Raw genomic sequence first — 23,476 nt, forward strand, 5'->3', positions numbered from 1 at the left:
GTTTGGTGTTCGGCTGAGTTCTTTATCTCTTCATTTGATGTTCTAGGGTTTCAGGATTGTTGATTCTCTGTTTGGCTTAGTTTTTCAGATCTTTGTTGTGGAGAGACGGCATGGTGTTTCTGCCTAGAGCGCCATCTTGCCGGAAGTCTGCTTGTCTTAGTTTCTTAATGCTGCTATAACAGAAATACCACAAGTGGGTGGTTTTAATGAACAGAAATTTATTTCCTCACAGTTAGGAGGTTAGAGGGCACCAGCTCTAGGGGAAGACTTTCTCTCTCTTGTCGGCTCTGGTGAAGATCCTTGCCTCTTTTCAGCTTCTGTTCCTTTGTTCCATAGCGATCTTCATGTGGCATGGTATCTATCTTCCCTCATATGTGCTTCCTTGTTTCTGTGCCTCACCTACTCTTTTTGTATCTTTAAAGTCACTAGTTTAAGACATACCCTACAGTGATATGGCCTCATTAACTTAAAGAAAACTCTATTCCCAAATGGGAATACATCCACAGGGATAGGGATTAGGATTTACAATGCATATTTTGGGGGGACACAATTCAATCCATAACAGTCCTTAGTACAACCCCACAGTGGTGGTGTTGTTAGGTGCCGTGGAATCAGTTCCGACTCATAGTGACCCTGTGTAGAACAGAATGAAACACTACCCAGTCCAGTTCCATCCTCACAATTGTTGTTATACTTGAGCCCATCGTTGCAGGCACTGTGTCAATCCATCTCGTTGAGTGTCTTCCTCTTTTTCAGTGACTGTGTACTTTACCAAGAATATTGTCCTTCTCCAGAGAACTGGTACCTCCTGATAACATGTTCAAGATATGTGAGACAAAGTCTTACCTTCCTTGCTTCTAAGGAGCATTCCGACTGTACTTCTTCCAAAACAGATGTGTTTGTTCTTCTGGTAGTCCATGGTATATTCAGTATTCTTTTCCAACACCATAATTTAAAGACATCAATTCTTCAGCCTTCATTATTCATTGTCCAGCTTTCGCATGATTGAAAACACCATGGCTTGGGTCAAGCACACTTTAGTCCTTAAAGTGACATCTTTGCTTTTTGATAGTTTAAAGAGGTCTTTTGCAGCACATTTGCCCAATGCAATGCATTGTTTGATTTCTTGACTGTTGGCTTCCATGGGCGTTGATTGTGGTTCCAAGTAAAATGAAATCCTTGACAACTTCAGTATTTTCTGTGCTTGTCGTGACATTGTTTGTTAGTCCAGTTGTGAAGATTTTTGTTTTCTTTATATTGAGGCATAGTCCATACTGAAGGCTGTAGTCTTTGATGTTTATCAGTAAGTGCTTCAAGTCTTCTTTGCTTTCAACAAGCAAGGTTGCATCATCTGCATATCACAGGTTAATGAGTCTTTCTAATGCTGTGTTGTTCTTCGTATAGTCCAGCTTCTCGGATTATTTGCTTAACATACAGATTGAATAAGTATAGTGAAAGTATACAACTCTGACACACACCTTTCCTAACTTTAAACCACGCAGTATCCCCTTGTTCTATTCAAATGACTGCCTCTTGGTCTATGTACAGGTTCCTTATGAGCACATTTAAGTGTTGTGGTATGCTTATTCTTCACGATGTTATCCATAATTTGTTATGATCCGCATGGTCGAATGTCTTTGCATAGTCAGTAAAACACAGGTAAACATCTTTCTGGTATTCTCTGCTTTCAGCCAGGATCCATCTGACATCAACAATGATTTCCCTCATTCCACCTCCTTTTCTGAATCTGGCTTGAATTTCTGGCAGTTGCCTGCAGCTGTCGATGCACTGCTGCAGCTGCTTTTGAATGATCCTCAGCAAAATTTTACTTGTGGTGTCATCAGTGATATTGTTCGATAATTTCCACATTCTTTTAAATCACCTTTCTTTGGAATGCATACAAATATGGATATCTTCCAGTTGGTTGGCCAGGTAGCTATCTTCCAAATTTCTTGGCATAGACGAGTGAGCACCTCCAGGGCTACATCTGTTTGTTGAAACATCTCAATTGGTATTCCGTCAATTCCTGGAGCCTTGTTTTTCGCCAGTGTCTTCAGTGCAGCTTGGACTTCTTCCTTCAGTGCAGCTTGGACTTCTTCCTTCATTACCATCAGTTCTTGATCATATGCTACCTCCTAAAATGGCTGAACGTTGAACAATTCTTTTTGGTACAGTGACTCTGTGTATGCCTTCCATCTTCTTTTACTGCTTCCTGCGTCATTTAATATTTTCCTCATAGAACCTGTCAGTATCGCAACTCGAGGCTTGAATTTTTTTCTTCATTTCTTTCAGCTTGAGAAATGCTGAGCATGTTCTTCCCTTTTGGTTTTCTATCTCCAGGTCTTTGCACGTTTCATTATTATGCTTCGTCTTCTCAAGCCGCCCTTTGAAATCTTCTGTACCACTCTTTTTACTTCATCATTTCTTCCTTTTGCTTTAGCTACTGTATGTTCAAGAGCAAGTTTTCAGAGTTTCAGGCTACTCAGTGTGTGTTTTTAAATAAATGGTATTTATCGTATGTACCATTTTGCAAGTTTTTTTTTCTCCCAGCAATATATTGTGCTTTATAAACAGGTACATACAGACCCACAGCATTCTTTTTATTTGCTACTTCATAGTTCATTGATGTGTTAATTCCATAGTTTATTTAGCCACCTGCTATTGATGGACTCTTATTGTAGCCCTGGTGGCGCAGTGGTTAAGCGTTCAGCTGCTAACCAAAAGGTCTGCAGTTAGAATCTACCAGCCGCTCCTTGGAAATCTTATGGGGCAGTTCTACTCTGTCCTATAGGGTTGCTGTGAGTTGGAGTCAACTTGACGGTAGTGGGTTTGGTTTTTGTTTTTTATGGTGTTTCCTCTTTTCCAGTACTACAAACAATGCTTCAGTAAATATTTTTGTACATGCCTCCTTGACACATGTTCTAGTGTTTCTCAAGGGAAGAAAGGGAGAATTGGATTTGCTAAGCATATAATTTCAAAATGGCAGTATCATTTAATACTTCCATCAGCAACATATGAAAGTTCCCAATTTCTCCAAAGCCCCTTGTTATGGATTGAATTGTGTCCCACCAAAATGTGTGTCAACTTGACTAGGCCATGATACCGAATATTGTATGATTGTCCACCATTTTGTCATCTGGTGTGGTTTTCCTATGTGTTGTAAAACCTACCTCTATAATATTAACGAGGCAGGATTAGAGGCAGTTATGTTAATGAGGCAGGACTTAATCTACAGGATTAGTATGTATCTTGAGTCAAACTCTTGAGATACGAGAGAGAGAAGCAAGCAGAGAGACACAGGGACCTCCTACTACCAAGAATGAAGAACCAGGAGGGGAGGGTGACCTTTGGACCTGAAGTCCCTGCACTGAGATGCTCCTAGACCGAGGGGAAGATTGATGACAAGGACCTTCCCCCAGAACCAACAGAGAGAGAAAGCCTTCCTCTGGAGGTGCCCTGAATTCAGACTTCTAGCCTCCTAAACTGTGAGAGAATAAATTTCTCTTTCTTAAAGACATAAACTTGTAGTATTTCTGTTATAGCAGCACTAGATAACTAAGATACGCTTAAATACTTGATATTAACAGATTGAATTTTTTTTTCAGTCTGATGGGTAAGAAGTGGAGTCTTAATTACTACTAAGTTTGAACATCTTGTACATCTTTTCGTAAGTTCATTACCCATTTCACATTTCTACTATTTTCGTATCCTTTTTTGGGGTTTCTTTTGGGCTTATTTGGCTTTTTCTTACTGATTTATAGGAATTCCTTATGTGTTTTCTGTGTATTCTTTATACCAATCTCTTTTGTTATATATGTTACAAATTTTTTCACTTGGATCTTTCTGAACCTAGTTTTGCCACTGACTTGCTGTTTGATTTGGGGTATATCATTTGACTTCCACAAACTCATTCTTCTCCATTGTAAAGTGAGAATACTCAATCTCTTAGTTATTGTGAAATGCCAGTGAAAGAGTATGTGAGCTCTGTAATTTGGGGGTTCATCATCATTTGGTTTCCACCAGCCATTTTTCTCAGTTGTAAAGTGAGATATACTACTTTTTAGAGTTATTGTGAAATGCCAATGAAAGAGGTATGAAGTGCTTTGGGAAGTAAAGAATACCTTCAAATATAAGTCATTTTGTCCTTTCTTTGGTTTTATTATGACTCATCCCTAGAAGCTGGCTTTTGTGAAACATCCCACACCTCCACAGACTGATCAAACTCTGAGGGGTGGGTGTCACAACATAGCACATGTCTCTTTTTATTCTACACTCTTTTGGGGAAGGAAAGAGGTGCATAAACAAGATATGTTCACATTGAATTCCTTTGTTCTTAGAATGCATTGAGTAGGATAGAGGTGGAGAAGTGTGGGTATCAGGCAGATTTCACTTCTTAGCTAGTCATGGTGCTTGCCTCAAGGATGATTGTCCTAGTAGAGTCTAACCATTTATGGAACCAAATATTTACAAGGTTAGAATTATGGAAAAGGGCTTATTTTTGTAGTCAGTTATTTTCTTTTTGTGCTGGGTGTTTCCTGGAAAACTCTTTAATCCATAGCCTGCCTTTTGTTACTGCCCTGGTCCACTTCTCAATTAGAACACAAGTTTCAGAGGTAGCTGTTCTGTCCTACCCACATTAGGGAGGAGTAGGAGGGTATAATCTGTTCTGCTTACCTTTTGACTAATGGCTGCCCTCCGCAAACAATTAACTAAAATCTGATACCACTCTTTGGTTTGGGGACACCCATACCCAGGTACAACCCTTAGACCCAGACATCCCCGTGCCCCTTCCCATCTTTAGAAAGCACCTCCTCCAGTCCTTCTTTGATCATGCCCTTCCCCTTCTAGACTATTCTTCACATACTCAGGACCCAAGATCCAAGCCAAAAACAAACCCATTGCTGTCAAGTCGATTCTGGCTCATAGCAATCCTATAGGTCAGAGTGGAACTGCCCTGTAGGGTTTCCAAGGAGCGACTGGTGGATTTGAACTGCTGACCTTTTGGTTAGGAGCCAAGCCTTTAACCACTGTGCCACCAGGACTCCTGGACCAAAGATATACCTGGCCAAATGTCCTGAACCTGCTTCCAGGCTCTCAGAGACTTACTGAGCCCTTCTTCCCAAAGATGGAAGGATGGATTAAGCCATTGGAGGGATTATGAATCCCTAAGTCCCAGTTGTGGCCAAGGGACAACTGTTTGGGAGGGGTGTTCCAGAGCTTGGATGTGCTGGCTGGGGTCTGTCATCTGTGCATAAGGTCGTTTGGGGTGTAGGGGTGTGGGAAAAGAAGTGGGGTAGATTTTAGGCTAGGTTCTCTATTTGTATTGCTGCTCCAGCCCTACAGCTGTCAGGGTCAGGTCTGCCCAGCAAAGCCTCTCCCTTCTGACCAACTGCTTGTTTTATGGTTTAAAAAAGCCATCAGCATATACAAGGCCAACAGAGCCCAATTAATCTTTGAGAAGAATTCTTAAAGAGTGGGATGGGGAGGTGGAATGGGTGAATTTCCTGAAGGAAGGCTCTCTGAGCCTCTGTCTCTCCCCTGGGTAGGCAGTGCTGCTGATGCTTTGTGAAAAGGAGGGAGGATTCTGCTGACACTACGTTTTTATGAAAGGAGGCTAAGGGTTCACTTGTCTTTCTGTGCAAGGCACATCTGCCTGCACACAGGCTGGCTGCTTCTTAGGGATTCCTCCGTCGTTGTCCTGTTTCTTTTCTGAAGGTTTTAAGGCACAGTTTGATGCATTCCTTTCTGTTCTGTAAAGCCAGGGGGACAGCCAAATCAGGGCTCTTGCTGAAGAGCTTAAAATGGGCGCCGGCAGCTGGGATGTTGCGGAAGAGAGCTTTCCAGGGACAAGTGACCTGCTTGTTCAGCCAATGAGAAGCAGGTTAGAGGAATGATTTCATCAGGCAGGCTTTATTGTCTGATCATCTTATAAAAGCAGGATAGTGTTTGGCAACTTAACCCTTTTTTAGGTACTTTAGGTCTCACCCACTCCCTGGTATGTGACCTCCAGATTCCTTTTGCCAAGTCTCTACTATGAAACTACAGAAATTAAAGAGTTGAAATTGATGAAGAAATTAGGAGAGTTGTAAAGCATCATTTTTAAAAATACAGATTATTAAAATTTAGAACCACATCTGAATGGAAATGTGATATAAACTGGGTTTGGTGAGCACATCTGAAGCAGATATTAGTTTGAGTGGTGTTCTGTCAGATTTTGTTGTATAGTCTTGAGGGGAATGGTAGGCTACAGGGGAAAAAATCAATCTTTAGTATATTTTAATCCGTATAATGGGATCTTACTATTTCCTGAAATTTGGAAAATATCACTGATTCTGAGGCCAGTTTTGAGTAAGAGATATTTGTAGTGTTTGTTTATACTTATACTTCTTTATTGTCCCTTCCCCATAAAAATGACAGCCATTTGGAAAAATGACTTCATGCTTCCTGGTAAAATGAGGGTGATGGTTCTACCCTATCTATAGAGTTGTTTAGATAAGAAAATAAACTAAGTTATGTGACTTTAGATTGTGCTACATACATGTAATGTATTATTATTAGGGCATTCATGTCTTAAGATTTATGCTCATTCATTCATTATCAGACTTTTAAAAATACCTCTGGAGCTGTGCACAGGAAATATAGAAATAAAAGATGTAGTTTTTACCCTTAAGCAACTTAAAACATCATGAAGGAGACAGACAATAATAATAATGTCTCATACTTACATTATATTTGCCATGTGCCAGCCCTTTTCTTAGCATCTTGATAATGTGTTAACTTATTTAATCTTACTACAACCCTATGAAATAGGTACTACTATTAGCCACATTTTACAGATAAAGAAACTGAGGCACAGAGAGGCTAAGGGACTTGCCTAAGGTCACACAGCTAGTGGTAGAGTTGGGATTTGAATTTAGGCAGCGTGGCTTTCTGGAGCCCTGGTGGCACAGTGGTTAAAGCACTCAACTGCCAACCAAAAGGTTGGCCGTTCAAACCCACCAGCCACTCTGATCTGTGGGAGAAAGATGTGACAGTCTGCTTCTGTGAAGATTTCTAGCCTTGGAAACTCTGTGGGCCCAGTTCTGCTGTGTCCTACAGGGTCGCTGTGAGTCAGAATCGACTCGACAGCAGCAGGTGTTTTATAGCCGCATGTGGCTAGTGGCTGCTGTTATTGGTCAGCACCCATTTAGAGCGTAGACTCTAGAGCCACGCTAAAAACGCAAGTTAAACCCGCTGCCGTCGAGTTGATTCCAACTCATAGCGACCCTGTAGGACAGAGTAGAACCACCCCATAGGGTTTCCAGGGAGCGGCTGGTGGATTCGAACAGCCAACCTTTTGGTTAGCAGCCAAGCTCTTAACTGCTGTGCCACCAGGGCTCCTCAAGTGGCTATACTAAAAAACCAAACCTGTTGCCATTGAGTCAATTCTGACTCATAGTGATGTGACTATAACCCATTGCCATTGAGTCGATTCCAATTCCTAGCAACCCTATAGGACAGAGTAGAACTGCCCTGTACAGTTTCCAAGGAGCACCTGGTGGATTTGAACTGCTAACCTTTTGGTTAGCAGCCATAGCTCTTAACCAGTATGCCACCAGGGTTTCCGATGTGACTATAGAGCACTTGAAATGTGGCTAGGGCAAATTGAATTGGGCTGTGAGTGTGAAATACACATTAGATTTCAGAGACTTGTTGGTATAAAAAATATATATATATAAAATGTCTCATGTTGAAGTTACATGTTGCAATGATAATATTTTGGTTATATTGACTTTAGTGAAATATATTATTAAAATTCACTTGTTTTTACTTTTTTATTGTGGCTACTAGAAGGTTTTAAATTACATATGTGGCTTACATTTGTAGCTCACATTATATTTCTGTTTGATGTTTACAGCGTTCCAAATCATTACAATCCAAAAAAAAAATAACAGTTGACATCTTTTGAGCACTTACTATGTGCCACATACTGTGCTAGTAGCTTTACAAACACTATTTCAGTTAAGCTTCAAAAAAACCTCTCTTTTTATTATCGTCATTATTGAAGGGGAGAAAGTTTTGAGAAAGTCAGTAATTTGTCTGAGGTTGGACAACTAGTTAATGACAGATCCCAAATTCAAAACCTTATCTGTCTGACTCAAAAACCTGTGCTCCTAATCATTTTCAGTTAAATCTTGGGATGTTTTTCCTTTTTTTTTATAAGAATATTTAATGTTGTACACTTCTGTGTTTGACATATAGAAGTTTGAAATAAAAATCACTAGACCATAAAATAGACATCCTGAATGGAAATCTTTTTTTTGCAGAGCCTTGGCCCTCACTGGCACAGTTGAGCCATGAGATGAAGTGATGAGTCATCCTGTACAAATTGCATTTAATTTTCATTCCAGTAGTTTTCCCAGGTTCTGACCCTCTTTGTCCATAGAGAAGGGGAAGAGGAGCAACACAGCTCTCCTTAGTAGTACAGTACTCTTGGCTAATAAGAAGAAAAAATTGCTTTGCTTTTCATTGTCCTCTGAAATGCTGTGTGTGTTTCTGAGAACAACAAATTGCTGTCTAGTGATCCCTAACTTTTCTCTCTTCCAGAGCAAAGACTCAGGCGGACTGAAGGCAGCTATGATAGAGTTGGTGGAAAGGTTAAAATTCAAGAGCTCAGATCCTAAAGTAAGTATTGTTTTAGAAATTGATTGGGTGTTGTACCCCATTTCTTCCTCCTTAAGCTAAGTTTGAGGGATGTTAATGATCATCTATCTGAACATTACATTAAGATCTAATTAAGCTTGCCCATCAAAAACAGAGCAGAGTCCTCATATGCCTAGAGATAAGTCATCTATTTTTTCCCCTTCTCTATTTTATGACTTAGAACACATAACCATTAATTGTTTTCCCCCGGCTGCAGACAGGTGCATTTTTTAATCTTCTTTTACCAGGCCTTTGAGGCTTCTGTCCTCTGTGTCCATTAAGTCCACCCAAAGGCATCTGAGATACTGATCAGCTTAATGCTGAGGACGGGAACAGGAGCCAGACCCATCCAGTTGGTGTTCAGCACTTGTATCTCGTCTCTCCCCTGCTTGCAGGAGCCAGCTGCCACTGAGAATGCTCTTGTCCTCATGACTTGGAGTGTGGTCTGAGAAATGGTTTAAATCTCTCAGTTTTTTCTGGTTTAAATCTTTCAGTTTTTTCTGTAAGATGTTAGGGGCTGGATGGTTGATATTGTGGGAGATGCTGTGCCAGGGTGGAGGTGGATTAGGAACTGATTATGACTAACATAGACTCCCTCCCAGACACTTACTGTGGCACTACCTGCTCTTGGTGCCAGCTGGCTCTGCCTGAGAGTCAAAGCCTCTCACAATTAAATAGGGAAAGGAGCATGGCTTTGTTTTAATTTTTCTATCTCCTTTTTTTTCTTTAGAGGTTCTTTATAAAGGGAATGGGACTAACATTTTTTGAGCGCCTACTGAGAGCCAGCACTGTTCTAGGAGCCTTACATACTTTTGATCACTGCAGTACTCTGTAGAGTTTATTATTCCTATTTTTTTTTATAATGACACTGAAGCTTAGAGAGGTAGAGTCACATGCCTCAAATCTAGGATATATTAGAGCTGGAATTCAAACTCTGACTCCAATGCCTATGCTCTTTCTTTCATATTGTGCTGTAGACCAAGCACTAGGTTTCATCTCCTTTCTACCATATAACCACATTGTGCCTCAGTTATCTAAGTTGAAACAATATATGAGGCCGAGCCACAGACGGTGACAGGCTTTTCAAAAGGTGACTGCTGCCACCCATCTACAAAATAATTTTGTCTTCATACCGCATCAAAAGTATTGGGGCATTGGTGATCTCTTTTGTCTTCCAGTGTAGTTAGGGGTCCAGAGGTAGAGCGTATCTTGATAGATACAAAAATATTGGGGTAAACTTTATCAACTTTCTTAACTCAAGGTAGGAGGACCCTTGGTATAAGTAGTTTTTCCTTTAGCAAAGATGATCCAATTAATTATTAACAGTTACTAAAGCTTTTCTTACCAAGTTCCTTTGGTTTCTGGGGCAACAGCTCCCCTGAGGGTGACAGCCCTGTTTTCTGTTTCTGCCACACCCACATGATTGTAATCAGCAGGGCAGTGAAGAGAGGATGTGTGCAAATCAGACTGAGGGACCCCTGTGTATGATGATAACAGAGGTAAAATGCTTTGGGATCCTTTGTGATGCGTGTAGTGCTTCTGATGGGAAACTTGCCAGAGGTGAAATAATTGAATGGCCCCATGAAGCCTTAGGATTTTCACATGATGCATCATAAACTAAAGAATGTTTGTGAGGACCTGACTTGATCTTGGATACATGTATACAGACTCACCTCTCTTCTGCTTATCTTTATCTTGCCTGGATCATTTGCCACCAACCTATTTTATTTCCAAGTCTCTTCCTAGTCTACCATGTTCGTATGCTGTGTATTCTTAATACCAGCTTGAAGAAGGGAGAACATAATTGCAGAATGACTGCCAGGTCAGGAAGGGGGATAAAAAATAGGCCACTTAAATATATAATTTCTGCAACAAAGAAAATTTTCCAGAAATAAATTGGTGTCTCCCAAGAGAATCCTTAAGATTTTGGTTTGTTCTGTTTTCCTTTCGGAAGCCCACCATTCCTTTTTTTTTTAAGTTGGCCTATTTAAGAATGGCAGAATCTCCCAGGCTTTATAACCTGTCATTCCCTGGCACAGTGGCTTTACATAGAAGCACTGATTGAGTCATGGAGGACTGAGCACTATCTCTGCCTCACTTCCCCTAGAATTCCCTAAAGTATCACAAAGCTTGATTAGTCCAGACACTGAAGTCTGCTGGGGCCTCAGTTAATTTTTACTTCTGAGTTTTGCCAGAAAGGAGTGGAAGATGCCTAAATTAACCATTTTTTAAACTATAAGATGATATATGCTTACAGATTAAACAAATAAAAATACTCAGAGGAAAAGTAAAGCTATTTCCCCTGAACTAACCACTATTAACATTTTGCTGTGTAACCTTCTAGACATTTTGCCATATGAAAGTACATTTTTTAATTTTCTACAGAAATTATACTATACCTGAGGTTTTACAATTGCTTTTTTCATTACACAGAATATTCTAGACATTCTTCTGTGTCAATAATACAGACTTGATTTTTCTTAATGGTATACCTCATTTTGTCCAAAACATTTGTCAGATACCTTCTTTCCTCCTCCTAGACCAGTGGTTCTTAAACTTTAGCATGTGTGAAAACCACCTAGGGGATTTATTAAAATACAGAGTGCTGGACCCACCCCCAGAGTTTCTGATTCAGTAAGTCTGGGGTGACTGGAGAATTCTTATTTCTAACAAGTTCCCAGGGGATGCTGATGCTGGTGCTTTTGATTCAGGGACCATACTTTGAGAGCCATTGTTCTGGATCTTGGCTATTTTCCCCTATTCTTGTTTTGATTTTTTTTTTTTAATTGCTTTCAGCAAATAGCCAGAAGAGCCCCTGGAAATAAGTCCAGGTATTTTCAGCTTTGAAAAGAAATTAAATAAATAAAAATCTAGGCAAACAAAATAGAAAAATTGAGCAGAGGTGGCAAAGGTGTAAGGAGGGGGATGAGAGGTGGATTGGGACGTCATAGCTCAGGCTGCCTAAGAGGACAGGATTGCTTTAAACTACCACCTGCAACAGAGAAATAGCAAAGCCAGAAAGAGGGAAAGGGATCCTAGTCAGGATTTAGGAGGATGGTCAAAGCCCATGTCATGGTCCAAGCATGGACCATGAGTCCTGAAGCCAGAGAAACAGCAGGAGCCATCAAATTCCAGCTACTAGGGGTGAGCCTGAGGACAGGAATCACCCAGTGATGGTTAGTAAATAAGACACAAACAAACAAACAAAACAAAACCCATTGCCATTGAGTCGATTCCAACTCATAGTGACCCTATAGGACATGATGGAACTGCCCCATAGGGTTTCCAAGGCTGCATATCTTTACGGAAGTAGACTCCTAGATCTTCCTCCCACAGAGCGGCTAGTGGGTTTGAACTACTGTCTTTTGGTTAGGAGCTGAGCAGTTTAACCACTGCACCATCAGGGACCCCTAAACAAGACACAGGACCAAAGTTGTAAGCACTGCGTGTTTCTTTGGCAAGCCCTGTTTGAAAGGTGACTACTTCCAGGGATCTAGAACTTGGAATACAGTGGAAAAAGTTATTTGTAAACACAAACAACTTTTAGTTGCAAAAAGGATTAATAGGAAGTAGTCTTTTAAATAATAAGCCATCCTAATGTGCTCAACATGATTCAGTTTGCAAAAAAATTTTTTCAGCTAGTCCTTTCAGAAACATCTATTGCACAAAGCAGGATTTTTGTCCGTAGATTTCTTATACTTGTGCTAGGCTTTTTTAAGGAAAATTAAAAGACATAGGTGCATGCATGTGTGCGTGCATGCATGTTTGTGTACCTGGATTTTTAGGAAATTTAAAGTACTCTGAGGTCTTTGTGTTGACAGATTCCCTTTGTATTGACTATGCAGTTATCTTCCATAGTTTATCCAGAGGAAACCTAGGCTTAGAAAATACCTTGATTCCCTTCCCTCCCTTCTCCCTACCCAGTCCCTCAGAAAGCATTGAACCAAAAGCATAACATGCTAAGCTCAATCAAACTAACCTTTTATTATGCAGTTAATAACAGCCACTTTCTCTATTATGTATTGATTGCTTTTCTCTCCCTGTAAGATGTGCTTTTCATTGTTTCCTGTAACTGGTGTGCTTGACGCAAACAGTTAAAAACACGGTTATGTATCTCAAATCCATACTAATTTTATAAGAAGTTATTCTCAAAAAAGAAGCTTTGAAAAACTGGAGCCAAGTGGCTCACATTATTCTATCTGACTGGAGTGGGAATAAACATAGGATTTGGTCATACCAAGATTACCTGAAACATACCAGGTTTTTTCATTCTTGTTTTCTCCAATCTCTAGAGATGTTCTTACCAAAGTATGAAACCAAATAATTGTCTAAAAACATGAAATTAGTTAAATAGATCTGAGAATGGTTTTCTTATTTTTTTAAGCATTTACATAGATTTTATAATTGCAAAAGAGCTTTACAGTCATTTTTAATAGCTGATAACATTGGCATGGAACATAGCCCAGTCGTTCACTCTGCTGTGCTGATCTAGCTCTTGTCATAACTGTAGGTTTTGCATGCACAAATGGTAATGAATATAAGCAAAACCTATTTTGAATTTTTGTTGTTAGTGGTCTGTTATTCACAAGGGTTAAGCCAGGCCTCATCCTGATCCATGCCCAACCCAGGACAGAAGTATTCACTGGGGCGGTGATTATTCAGCAATCTGAAGTAAAGAATTGAGATGCCTCAGTTATCAATTTACTTCATGCAAAAATGTTCCTTTGGTTGGGAAATTATTAGAATTATCGACCTATTTCTGTACTTTTCATTAAAAAAAAAAAAGAAATTGTAAGTAAGGAATCTCAATGAAACCAAAAAAACCCACTGCCATCAAGTCAATTCCCATTCATAGCGACCCTATAGTATAGAGTACAACTGCCCCGTAGAATTTCCAAAGCTGCAAGTCTCTATGGAAGCAGACTGCCACATCTTTCTACTGAAGAGCAGCTGGTGAGTTTGAACCACTGACCTTTTGCTTGGCAGCTGAGTACTTCAACCACTGTGCCGCCAGGGCTCCTCAGGGAATCTTGGAGGCTATGAATTGTGTTTATTTTATCTCTGTGTCTTAATACCTTATTATCGTGGTACCTGGCACATAGTAAGTAATAGATAGGCATTACACGTTTCTTTTACAACGACCCAATGGAAATAAGTATTATTGTTTGCCCTGGTTTATGGCTGCATAAACCAAGACTTAGAGAGATTAAGTAGCTTGCTTATAGGTGGTAAAACCAAGACTTTACTTAACTTCAGATTGACCTTATTCCAAAGCCCATGTTCTTCATACCCACACTGTTGTTGAATCTGTGGATGAGTAGATATATATACATCCTGACATCCCTAGCAACAGGACTCTTGACTGACTCTTTTTCCCTTACACTCTTCTTTTACTCTGCTTTTCATGGGATCCTGCAGCCACAGCTTCGCACAACCCCAAAGCCCCAGAACTAGAGAGTGGCCTCTTGCAATAGAAAATGTGGGGAGATGGCAAAGAAGGCATTACAGCTCCCGGAACGGGGGTACAGATGTTCTTCCTGATTGGGTACTGTATGTGGGCTGCTATTCTTGAGACCCAAGGGGCTCTGGTGCAGTGGTTAAGAGTTCGACTTTTAACTGAAAGGTTGGCAGTTCAAACTTACCCAGCAGCTCTGCGGGAGAAAGACCTGTGAAGATTAAAGCCAAGTAATTCCGATGGGGCACTTCTACTCTGTCACGTGAGGTCGCTATGAATTGGAATTAACTTAGTGGCACTCAATAATCCTTGAGGCCTAGCCCTGGCTAAGTGAAGAGTGGAGGCGAGTGCTTCAACGGTTGGAACTGATTGATGGAAGACACCAAATAGGAAAAGCACTTGTGCCTTCTGAGGCCCAGTCTAGGCTCTCAGGCATGGAAACCACCCAGAAGCAAATGTGGCTCCTTTCTATCCTCCGTAGACACTTGGGCAACAGAAAGAGGGAAAAAAAACTCTTTTCCCTCCTTTACCATCCCCCTGTCCTTATCAAAACAATTCTCTTTCCCCTCTAACTTCAGTTCTAGAAGTAATTCATGTTCTCTGTAGAAAAATGTGGAAAATAAGACAAGTATGAAGAAGAAAGAAAAAAAATCACCCATTCTTTCACTACTTGCAGGGATTTGTAAACCTTGGATACTTGTTTTTTTTTTTTTTTAAATACAGGTTCTTAGGTCTCACCTAGAGTATCTAATTCGGTAGTTCTGGGATCTGCTTTTTTTAAATATGCAGTCTAGGTGATTCTTATGCACTTGGTCGTAGACCATACTCTGAGAGACACCTGTGATGCTTTGCCTTTCAGATAGAACATTGGTATTATTCTGTATATATAGTTTTTTAAAAAAAATAGTTTACGGAGGTGAAAATCACATAACATAAAATTAACCATTTTAAAATAAATATATGTAGTTTTAGATTCTGCTTTTTTCACCTAACATTTTCTTTTATAAATGCATGCATTTTTATCGTTTGAATCCACTTCCATCCTTGAACTTTCTAGAAAACTTGAATCCCGAAGGCCAATCTGCCATTACCGCCGGTGGAAAATTTTACCTAAAAAGGTGTTTCTGTTTTCTTCCTAATTGTATAAGCAGATTCTGTGAGCAGGTTTTGTTTTGTTTTGTTTTAGGGCAGGCATTACGGTCACAGTCTAAGGTTGTAGGGGCACAGTAGAAACTGAATTAATGCAAAACAGATACATAGTGGCACAGCCAGCCTCAAGTTACCCATTTCACAGCATCTGCCTCTCCACTGGTCAGAGGGTTTCACATGATGTGACTGAATAAATATGGAGATTAATGGGAAACCTGAGACCATCTCCTCCAATTCCCCCACCTTACAGTTGAGGAAACTGAGATGCCAGGAGGGTAAGGGTGCTTGCCTGAAGTCACTCAGCCAGTTGTAGCACAGCCTCGTTGACAGCTTTCAGGGATACAGCTCTACATTTTTCTCAATAAAGAGAAGTTTACTGGGTTAGGATGTAGAGAAATTGGAACCCTCATACATTGTTCGTGAGAATGTAAAATGGTGTAGCTGGTTTGGAATAAAGTCTGGCGCTTTCTCTAAAGGTTAAAGACAGAGTTACCATATCATAGCACTTCCACTCCTAGGTGTATACCCAAGAGAAATGAAAACATGTCCACACAGAAACTTTCACATGAATGCTCATAGCAGTGTTACTCATAATAGATAAAAGGTGGAAACAATCTAAATGTACATCAGCTGATGAATGGATGAATAAATTGTGGTATATCCATACAATAGAATATTATTTGGCAATAAAAAGAAATGAAATACTGATACATACTGCAACATGGATAAACTTCAAAAACGTATTAAGTGAAAGAAACCACTTACATGTTGTGATTAAATATTACATGTTTCCATTTATGTTAAATGTCTACAATAGGCAAATTTATAGAGACAAAGTAGATTAGTGGTTGCCTAGGGCTGGGGGTTGGGGCAGATGGGAGAATGGGAGGTGACTGCTAGAGGATAAAAAGATTGTTTTGGGGAGATGAAAATGTTCAAAAATTGTGTTGATGGTTGCCCAACTCTGAATATGCTACAAAGCACTGAATTGTACACTTTAAATGGGTTAATTGTATGGTACATGAACTCTCTCAATATAGCTGTTACAAAAGAGAGGTAAGGAGGCAGAAAAGAAGGAGGAGAGATGAGAGAGAGAAAAATTTAATCTCTGAATCACTTTTTTTTAATCTTTCACTTGAAGTGTCAGCAGTGAGTCTTTTTCTTTCTCCTTCCTCTTGTAGGCAAGGATGAAGGGTCAGAAAGCTGATGTTATCCTCTGACAGAGAGGGCAGTATACTGCAGTTATTAAAAGCTCAGCCCCTGAATTCAGACTGCACCGGGACAGGTCAGCTCCAGCAATGATAGCTGTGGAACCTTGGGCAAATTCTGAGTTTAACTTCTCCATTCCTTAGAGGCCTTTTTTTTTAAAGCTGCAAAATAGGGGATAATAGTACATACTTCATAAGGTTGTTAGGAAGACTAAATGAAATAATCCATTTAAAGTGCCTAGTACAGTGCCTGACATGTGGTCAGCACCCTGTAAGTGGTGGATGTTGCTCTCTTCCTCCTGCTCCCGAAAACTGCCCCTGCTACCAGCCGAAGGACAAGGGTACAATGGTGAGGAATGTGAGGGCAGCTCCCCCCACCCCACCCCACCCCAAGTTCAGAAGGCTTTCTGAGCCTTGCTGAAAAATAAGCCACCTGTTTATAAATAACTAGACTTCTATACTTTGATCAATTAACACTTCCCGGGATTAGTGACACTTACAGATTGCAGGTTTTAATTTAATTTAAAAAAGGGCCATTGATAACTCTTTGAGTGATAATGACATGCAGGTAAATTGAGTTAAATCTCCACAGTTGGACTCTCTTGCCAGTGCTACCTGGCTGTCTGGCTCTGTGAGCCTTGCCTGGCTGCAGAGTAAGTATTCAGTGTAGCTCTGTTGCTTGTTCAAGTCAAGTCGAATATATCTGCCTTGGGAGTGTGCAGCTATGTGTCCGTATATTCCCAGCTGAAACAAGAAGTCGATGCACAGAAGCAGTTATGTTTATTGCCGTGGAGCATACTCTCTAGTTAGCAAAACTCCTGGTGCCAAATTAAAAGAAAAATAAAAGTCACATTTAAGAGATACATCAGGAGCTATATCCCCGCTTTAAAGTAAACACCTTTGAGATTCTTCCCACTTCCTCTTACCCTTTCTCCTACAGCTTTACCCTTTAGGTATTATTTCTATTGGGACCCTAGAACTCCTAATTGAGCCACTGTACCAATGGACACTAACCAAAAACCAAACCAGTTGCCATTAAGTCAGTTCCGACTCGTAGTGTCCTTATAGGACAGAGTCAGACTGACCCATGGGGTTTCTAAGTCTGTGATCTTTACAGAAGCAGACTGCCACATCTTTCTCCTATGGAGCACCTGGTGAGTTCGAATCATCCATGTTTTTGTTGGCAGCCAAGGGGGTAACCACTGTGCCACCAGGGCTCTTTCAGTAGACACTAGGAGTTTTAAAACTAGAGTGGGCATGGTTTCTGGGCTCCTTGGTGGGCTGGAGCATGGCTAGAAAGCAAAGTGGTTGAGCTTTAAATGGCTTAATAAAATTAACACATTGTCCTTCTCTCCCTCCTCCAGCTCCTCTCTGCACTGACAGAGGAGATTTGATAATATACTCTGCCAACAGGGCTATAATGCAGCTGATGTGGGGAGGGGAGTAGAGCTGTCAGGACTTCTCCTATAGGCATCCACGCTTCACGTTTCCACTGCAGGATTGTATTTGACATTTAATATAGGAGCCTAGATACCTAGAATAAAACTTTACTGTGATAATAGTGATAAAACCACCCAGACTTTTATTTAAGCACCTCCTTCTCTCCTGTCCCCCTCCTTCCCTTTTCCTGTTAGTTCAACCTCTCATTCAGTTAGGAAATAGAGTTCAGGCTTGCTCAAGGAAAAAGATGTTTGACAGTCTTAAGGCTGAACCTATAGAATACAACCCCCAGTCTATATCAGGTCTATGTGTAGATGCTTGTTTGTAAATGTAAACATCAAGTTTAAGAAAAACCCTTCTCCCTTGATTGACTCTGCATTTAGCCAAAAGGCAAAATTCATCAGGTCTTTCTGCTGCTAAAAGAAATTCCATTCAACCCAGTGATCCAGTTGATCACTATCCCCTTGTTGAATTGCTTTGTTTACTCAGCAACAGGTGGTGTCTCGACTCCTAACCCAACCTGACTAGTTAGACATTAGAATTTGCATTTTACAGATGAAGAAACATCTGTAGTGACTTGTCTAAGATCACAGGGCTAATGATGCTAATAAATTGCTTTTTTATGACAGCTACATAGAATTAGTAGTAGTTGTAGGAAATTGTGAACTTTTTGCATATATAAGATGGGTTGGGAATATATACTGTGCAGAGTTTATTCAGACTTTCAGGGGGAAATTTCATATTGAGCTTATCATGCTTTACTGGTGAAAAGAGCATAGGCATTGGAGTCAGGTGACCACATACTAGCACTTTTTACCTGTGTCACCTAAGGTGCCTGAGCCTACCTTTAGTTTCATCTGTAAAGTAGGACTAATCGTATTATGTTTTTATTAATGAGTACTCTGAAAATGGAAACTTTTGAGGAGATGAGAAGTGAGGGAGGATGATTTGGTATCTGGGCCTTTGGTAACCCAAGAAGTATTTTAACAATTGTAGTTAGTTAACAAGCCCTGAGGCTCATAGGTGAGCAGGCTGTTAGCTGCCCAGAGGGGTGGAGTAGGATTCCATTCTGCAAAGGAGAGAAAATATGATAGAGTCAAGTGGCGAGGTTGAACAGCTGACTCCATCCAGAGACTATTTGTAAGTGCTGAGGAGCAGAATGTGACCCACCCTTCCTGTTCTCCCTGGGCTTGGCTCCTGTATCATTGAAGTAGACTGTGTCTGAGATGAAGCCCAGTCAGATCTTAACCAAACTAGAAAAGACAGCCATTGCTCCCCGACAGCCTGTGGCCATTTACTGAAACTGATGCAAGAAGCCACTGTATTGACATCCTCAGTCTTTAGTGCCTACGGAAGTCCTTCCTGTGTTCCCTTGGAGATTAGAATCTGACCTTCCAAGGGTGTGGGTCCTCTTTTCCTCTAAGTAAGCTTGATGGGGACTCTTCATCTGTGAAAACTCAGTGCATGCCACATGAGAAGCACATAATACATGTTCACAGTGACTATTGTCCCTAATTGCCAGAACATGTTCCAGAAGGAACTGAGTTCTTTCCATGTATTATTTTGTGTAAATTTCACAGACATATCTGTGAGATCAATATATTACCCCCATTTTACCAATGAAGAAACTTTCACCTTTCTGAATTTCAGAAGCATACAGTTAGCAGAACCAGTACTTTCTCTACTACTTCATGTGCTTCACCATTATGAGCCTCTATAGCAAGGAAGATTCAGAAAACATGAAGCCTACATTTCAGTGCCCTTTTCCTGAGTATATCTTGTGGTATGTGGTTGTTTTGGTTTTGTGGTTTCTATCATGTACAGATAACTGGCTTTGCACGGGAGGTTTTTGAATAGAGAATTGGAATGGGGGTTGAGGATTGAGTTTTGTTTTGAAATTGCTTTAATGTTCAGATAAAATAGCTTTCTTTGTATATTCAAGTCTAACAGGCTTAAAAATAGTATAATTCTGTATAGGTGCTTCAAACTTTGTGTCACTTTTCTCCTCCTGCTTACTACACAGTAACTCCTGAAGCAGAAGCTGTTTATACACAGGTTGAGGTAGAATAAAGCAAGAAAACAAGATGCAGTGGAAGCTCTCCGTCTTATTCTTGCTTGTTACAGGTCCTAAGTATCTCTGGGAGCCCATTCTTACACTTTCACATTTCTACAAGGGAGTCTCCCGGAATGTTTTTCTGTTCACTCAGGAAAAGTGGTGCTCAGAAGTTTGTGATTACTTTCTTTCTTGCACCGTAGGGTCAGCAAAGAAAGGAGCATCTTAAAAGCAAGCAATAGTATTGATTCAGAGTGAGCCCAGCATCCCCTCTGAGCTGTTCTCTGGTACATCCAGTTCAGTGCCATGTCACTGGGTTACACATCAAGTTGTCATGGCAGTGAAGTCATAGCAACTGACAGCATGAACAAGCAGCCTTGGGAGAAGATGCTTGACAGTGATGCTGCAACCGCAATGGTTAGATCTCCTACCTCTCTCACCAAGGGCTGCTTGTCAATCTGCTGTAATTATGTCTCCCTCAATGACTAGGGGTGCACAGTTGCTATCCACTTCACAGCTGATTAGCAGATTCAATTCAAGTGTTTATTAGGCACTTTTGAAGTACAAAGCCTCTAGGAAACGTGGTTCTAAGCTTCTAATGCTTTAGTAATTAGGTAGGTTCTATGCATGTAAACATGGATGTGTATATTTATGTTTGTATGTGGGGAGGGAGAAACATGAAGGGGAGGAGATTCAAAAGAAGCATATTACAGGGTAATGTTTATGAAACTATTAAAAAAAATACAGAATTTAGGCTCAAGTACAAAAATGCATAGTCTCAGGAAGAAATACTCTAGGCAGAAATAGAGGAGGTCTAGAACAATATGACTGAGGTATGAGGTTCCTATCTGAGGGAATGTGATTCTGGGAGTCAAAGGTACATGCTAAGCCAAAGACTATATAAAATGAAGGAAAGGTCTAAATACCAAGGAGAAGGGCCCCTAAGTCTAAAGGGGGCAAAGGTGGGATTTGAGGTTAAAATTCTTAGAAAGCTAAGAATTCAGGGCCAAGTGGAGATAAGAAAGGAGAGAAAGCTGGAGGTAGGATCAGGATCATAAGCAATTTTCCTCAGTCAACCAGAAGCTCTTTGTGACTTAGAATTTTGGTTCAGCAAGTTAATGGTATTGGGGGAGTGGAGTTAGGTTAAAGGACCTAGGTGGGGTAGGCGGTGGAGCTAAAATGGAACTTTGAAGAATGGATCTGTATGTTTAATGGAGAGTAGTAGGAATGGAATGCAAAGAAGGGGGTTTTCATATACATGTGGGGGAGCATTTCTTCTTCAGCCAGATTGTGGTGGAGGGGAAGATTTGAGATAGCTTTGTACATTCAGTCAGTTCAACAAGTATGTATTGCCCACCATTATGTGCAAGACCCTAAGCTAAGGTGTCGTGATTTCTCCCCAAGATATTAAGTCAAGAAAGCTATTATCTGGTGGAGAAAATAAAGCTTGACTCCAGAGTTTGGAGCCTGGGTGATTGCCTAAGCTGTGGTATTACTATGTGTACTTCTTGGGGCAGGTTTCTTACCTTTCTGTATCTCAGTTTCTTCCTCTATAAAATTAAGATAATGATAATGGCCATCTCATGCCATCATTGTGATGATTAATTAAAGTAGTGAGTGTAAAATGCTTGGAATAGTACCTAATAATGTGGGACACTTCAAAAAAGGTAGCAATGATAAGGAGGATTTAGCTTGAGACTTGATGGTTTGGGTAATGGAAAAGTATCTAGGTAGAGATATGCATTAGCCAAGAGGAATTATGAGACTGGAGACCTAGAGGGAGAATCCAGGCTTAGGAGCCATCTCCTAATGGGATGAAATTGCTGAGGAAGAGGGTATAGAGTAGTGCTTCTGAATGGAAAGTGATTTTACCTCCAAAGGACATTTGACAACGTCTGGAGACACTTTGGGTTGTCACAACTTGGGGGGCTGTTATTAGCATCTAGTTATACAGAGGCCAGAGATGCTGCTAAACATTCTACAGTGCACAGGACAGTCCTCCCTCCTCCCTCTCCAACAAAGAATTATCAGCTTAAAATATCAATAGTGCCAAGGTTGACAAACTCTGGTGGAGAGGAGAAGTTTCTCCATTAGAGTCACCAGGAGAGAGTGTAAAATTGCAGGGATGAAGTCGATAACCAGAAAGCCAGAGAAGTACACGGTTACTGAAACCATAGGAGGAAAGAATTTAAAAGACTAAGGGGGGTGCAGTAGTGCTAAATGCTCCAGAGAGTTCGGTAGTGAGGGCAAATGGAGATGGCGATTAATAGTAGACTCCTAGTGGAATCTTTACTAGTGGAGGAGACAGGGCAGCAAGTATGTGACTTCTCAAAAAGCTTGGTGGTTAAAGGTAGGAGAGTGAATAAATGCTTGATAGAGGAACACCATTAAAAGGGTTTTTCTGAACTTTACTTATTGAAGGTAGGAGAGTGGATAAATGCTTGATAGAGGTACATTATCAAAAGAAAAGGGTTATTCTGAACTCTACTTATTATTCTGAACCCTAACAACTACTAAATTAGATTCCTAGTCCCATGAATCCCCCTTGTTTTGGCAACAAATGTGATTAGAGACAAATGTGGATTGGCAAATTATTACTCCAAGAGTCTAAAATGAATACAGTTGTATCATTTTAGAAATAAAAGGAAACTGAGTTTGGCCTTTCATTTTTTTTACAGCTCCGAGCCTGAAGCCTTGAGAGAGAAGTGGCTTGCCCAAAGTCACACAGCTAGTCAGTTCCAAAAGACAGAACCTCTGACTTCCTATCCTGAGTGCTTTCTTCTGTACTGAGTAGCTTCCCAGGGGTCTAATCCTGGTTCTCAGAGGCTCAGTTTCCTTTTCTGTAGCAGGATGCGATATGCAGTGGTTGTCAGAGCATTGTCTTTAGAACAGGGCCAAACTGAGGGTAAACCTGCTTTGCCCCACTACTTGCCAGCTGTAGAACACTGTAATCTCACCACACAGAGATAGCCATTTTCAACATTTTGATGTATTTCTTAGTCTTTTATAATAGAAATGATAATAATAACAGCAATAATAAAAATCATTACAATTTCATTGAGTGGATACCTGAAGTCATTAAGTGAATAACTAAGGTAGAGATCCCATGGTGCACTATTAAGAAAGGTAGGGGTAATGAGAGGAGGTGAAGAGATAAAAATAACTGCCTTTGACTGGAGGCTTCTGATGATGATTAGAGAGATGGTTTAAAGAAGAGACTAAATGTTCACTTTAGTAATCTCTTCCTCTAGCCTTCTCAACACCCCATTGCAAAACCCAAGCTAGTCAGGCTTCTATCTAGATTGTCAGGAATATGTTTGACATCAGTGAGAATGTTAGTAATGGAATTTAGCTCATGGTTCCTGTCTGCTGTGTTTTGAGGCTGGCTGCTAGATAATTTTCCAGACCTGGAGAGTGGGCAGTTGTTTTATTCAACAGTGGCTGTTCCACCCATACACAAAAGACACAGAAAATGGGAGATCTAGTTGT

At 40.5% G+C, this 23,476-nt stretch overlaps 1 protein-coding gene across 5 annotated transcripts in view; it reads left to right on the forward strand.

Annotated features, from left to right (window-relative positions):
- TRIM44 (tripartite motif containing 44) overlaps positions 1 to 23,476 on the forward strand; it is a 139,716-nt gene that overhangs the window by 17,388 nt on the left and 98,852 nt on the right. For 4 of the 5 annotated variants that reach the window (XR_002825251.1, XM_023738390.1, XM_023738382.1 and 1 more), the window contains exon 2: positions 8,587 to 8,664. The exons of the other annotated variant lie outside the window; for it this stretch is intronic. Coding sequence is in view for 3 of the 4 variants with exons in the window: in XM_023738390.1 (XP_023594158.1) it covers positions 8,587 to 8,664 (78 nt within the window). In the remaining variant the exon portion in view is untranslated. The remainder of the gene's footprint in view (positions 1 to 8,586; positions 8,665 to 23,476) is intronic. 5 annotated transcript variants of the gene reach the window in all.

This window comes from Trichechus manatus, unplaced genomic scaffold (assembly GCF_000243295.1).
Source record: "Trichechus manatus latirostris isolate Lorelei unplaced genomic scaffold, TriManLat1.0 scaffold00006, whole genome shotgun sequence".
NCBI lineage: Eukaryota > Metazoa > Chordata > Mammalia > Sirenia > Trichechidae > Trichechus > Trichechus manatus.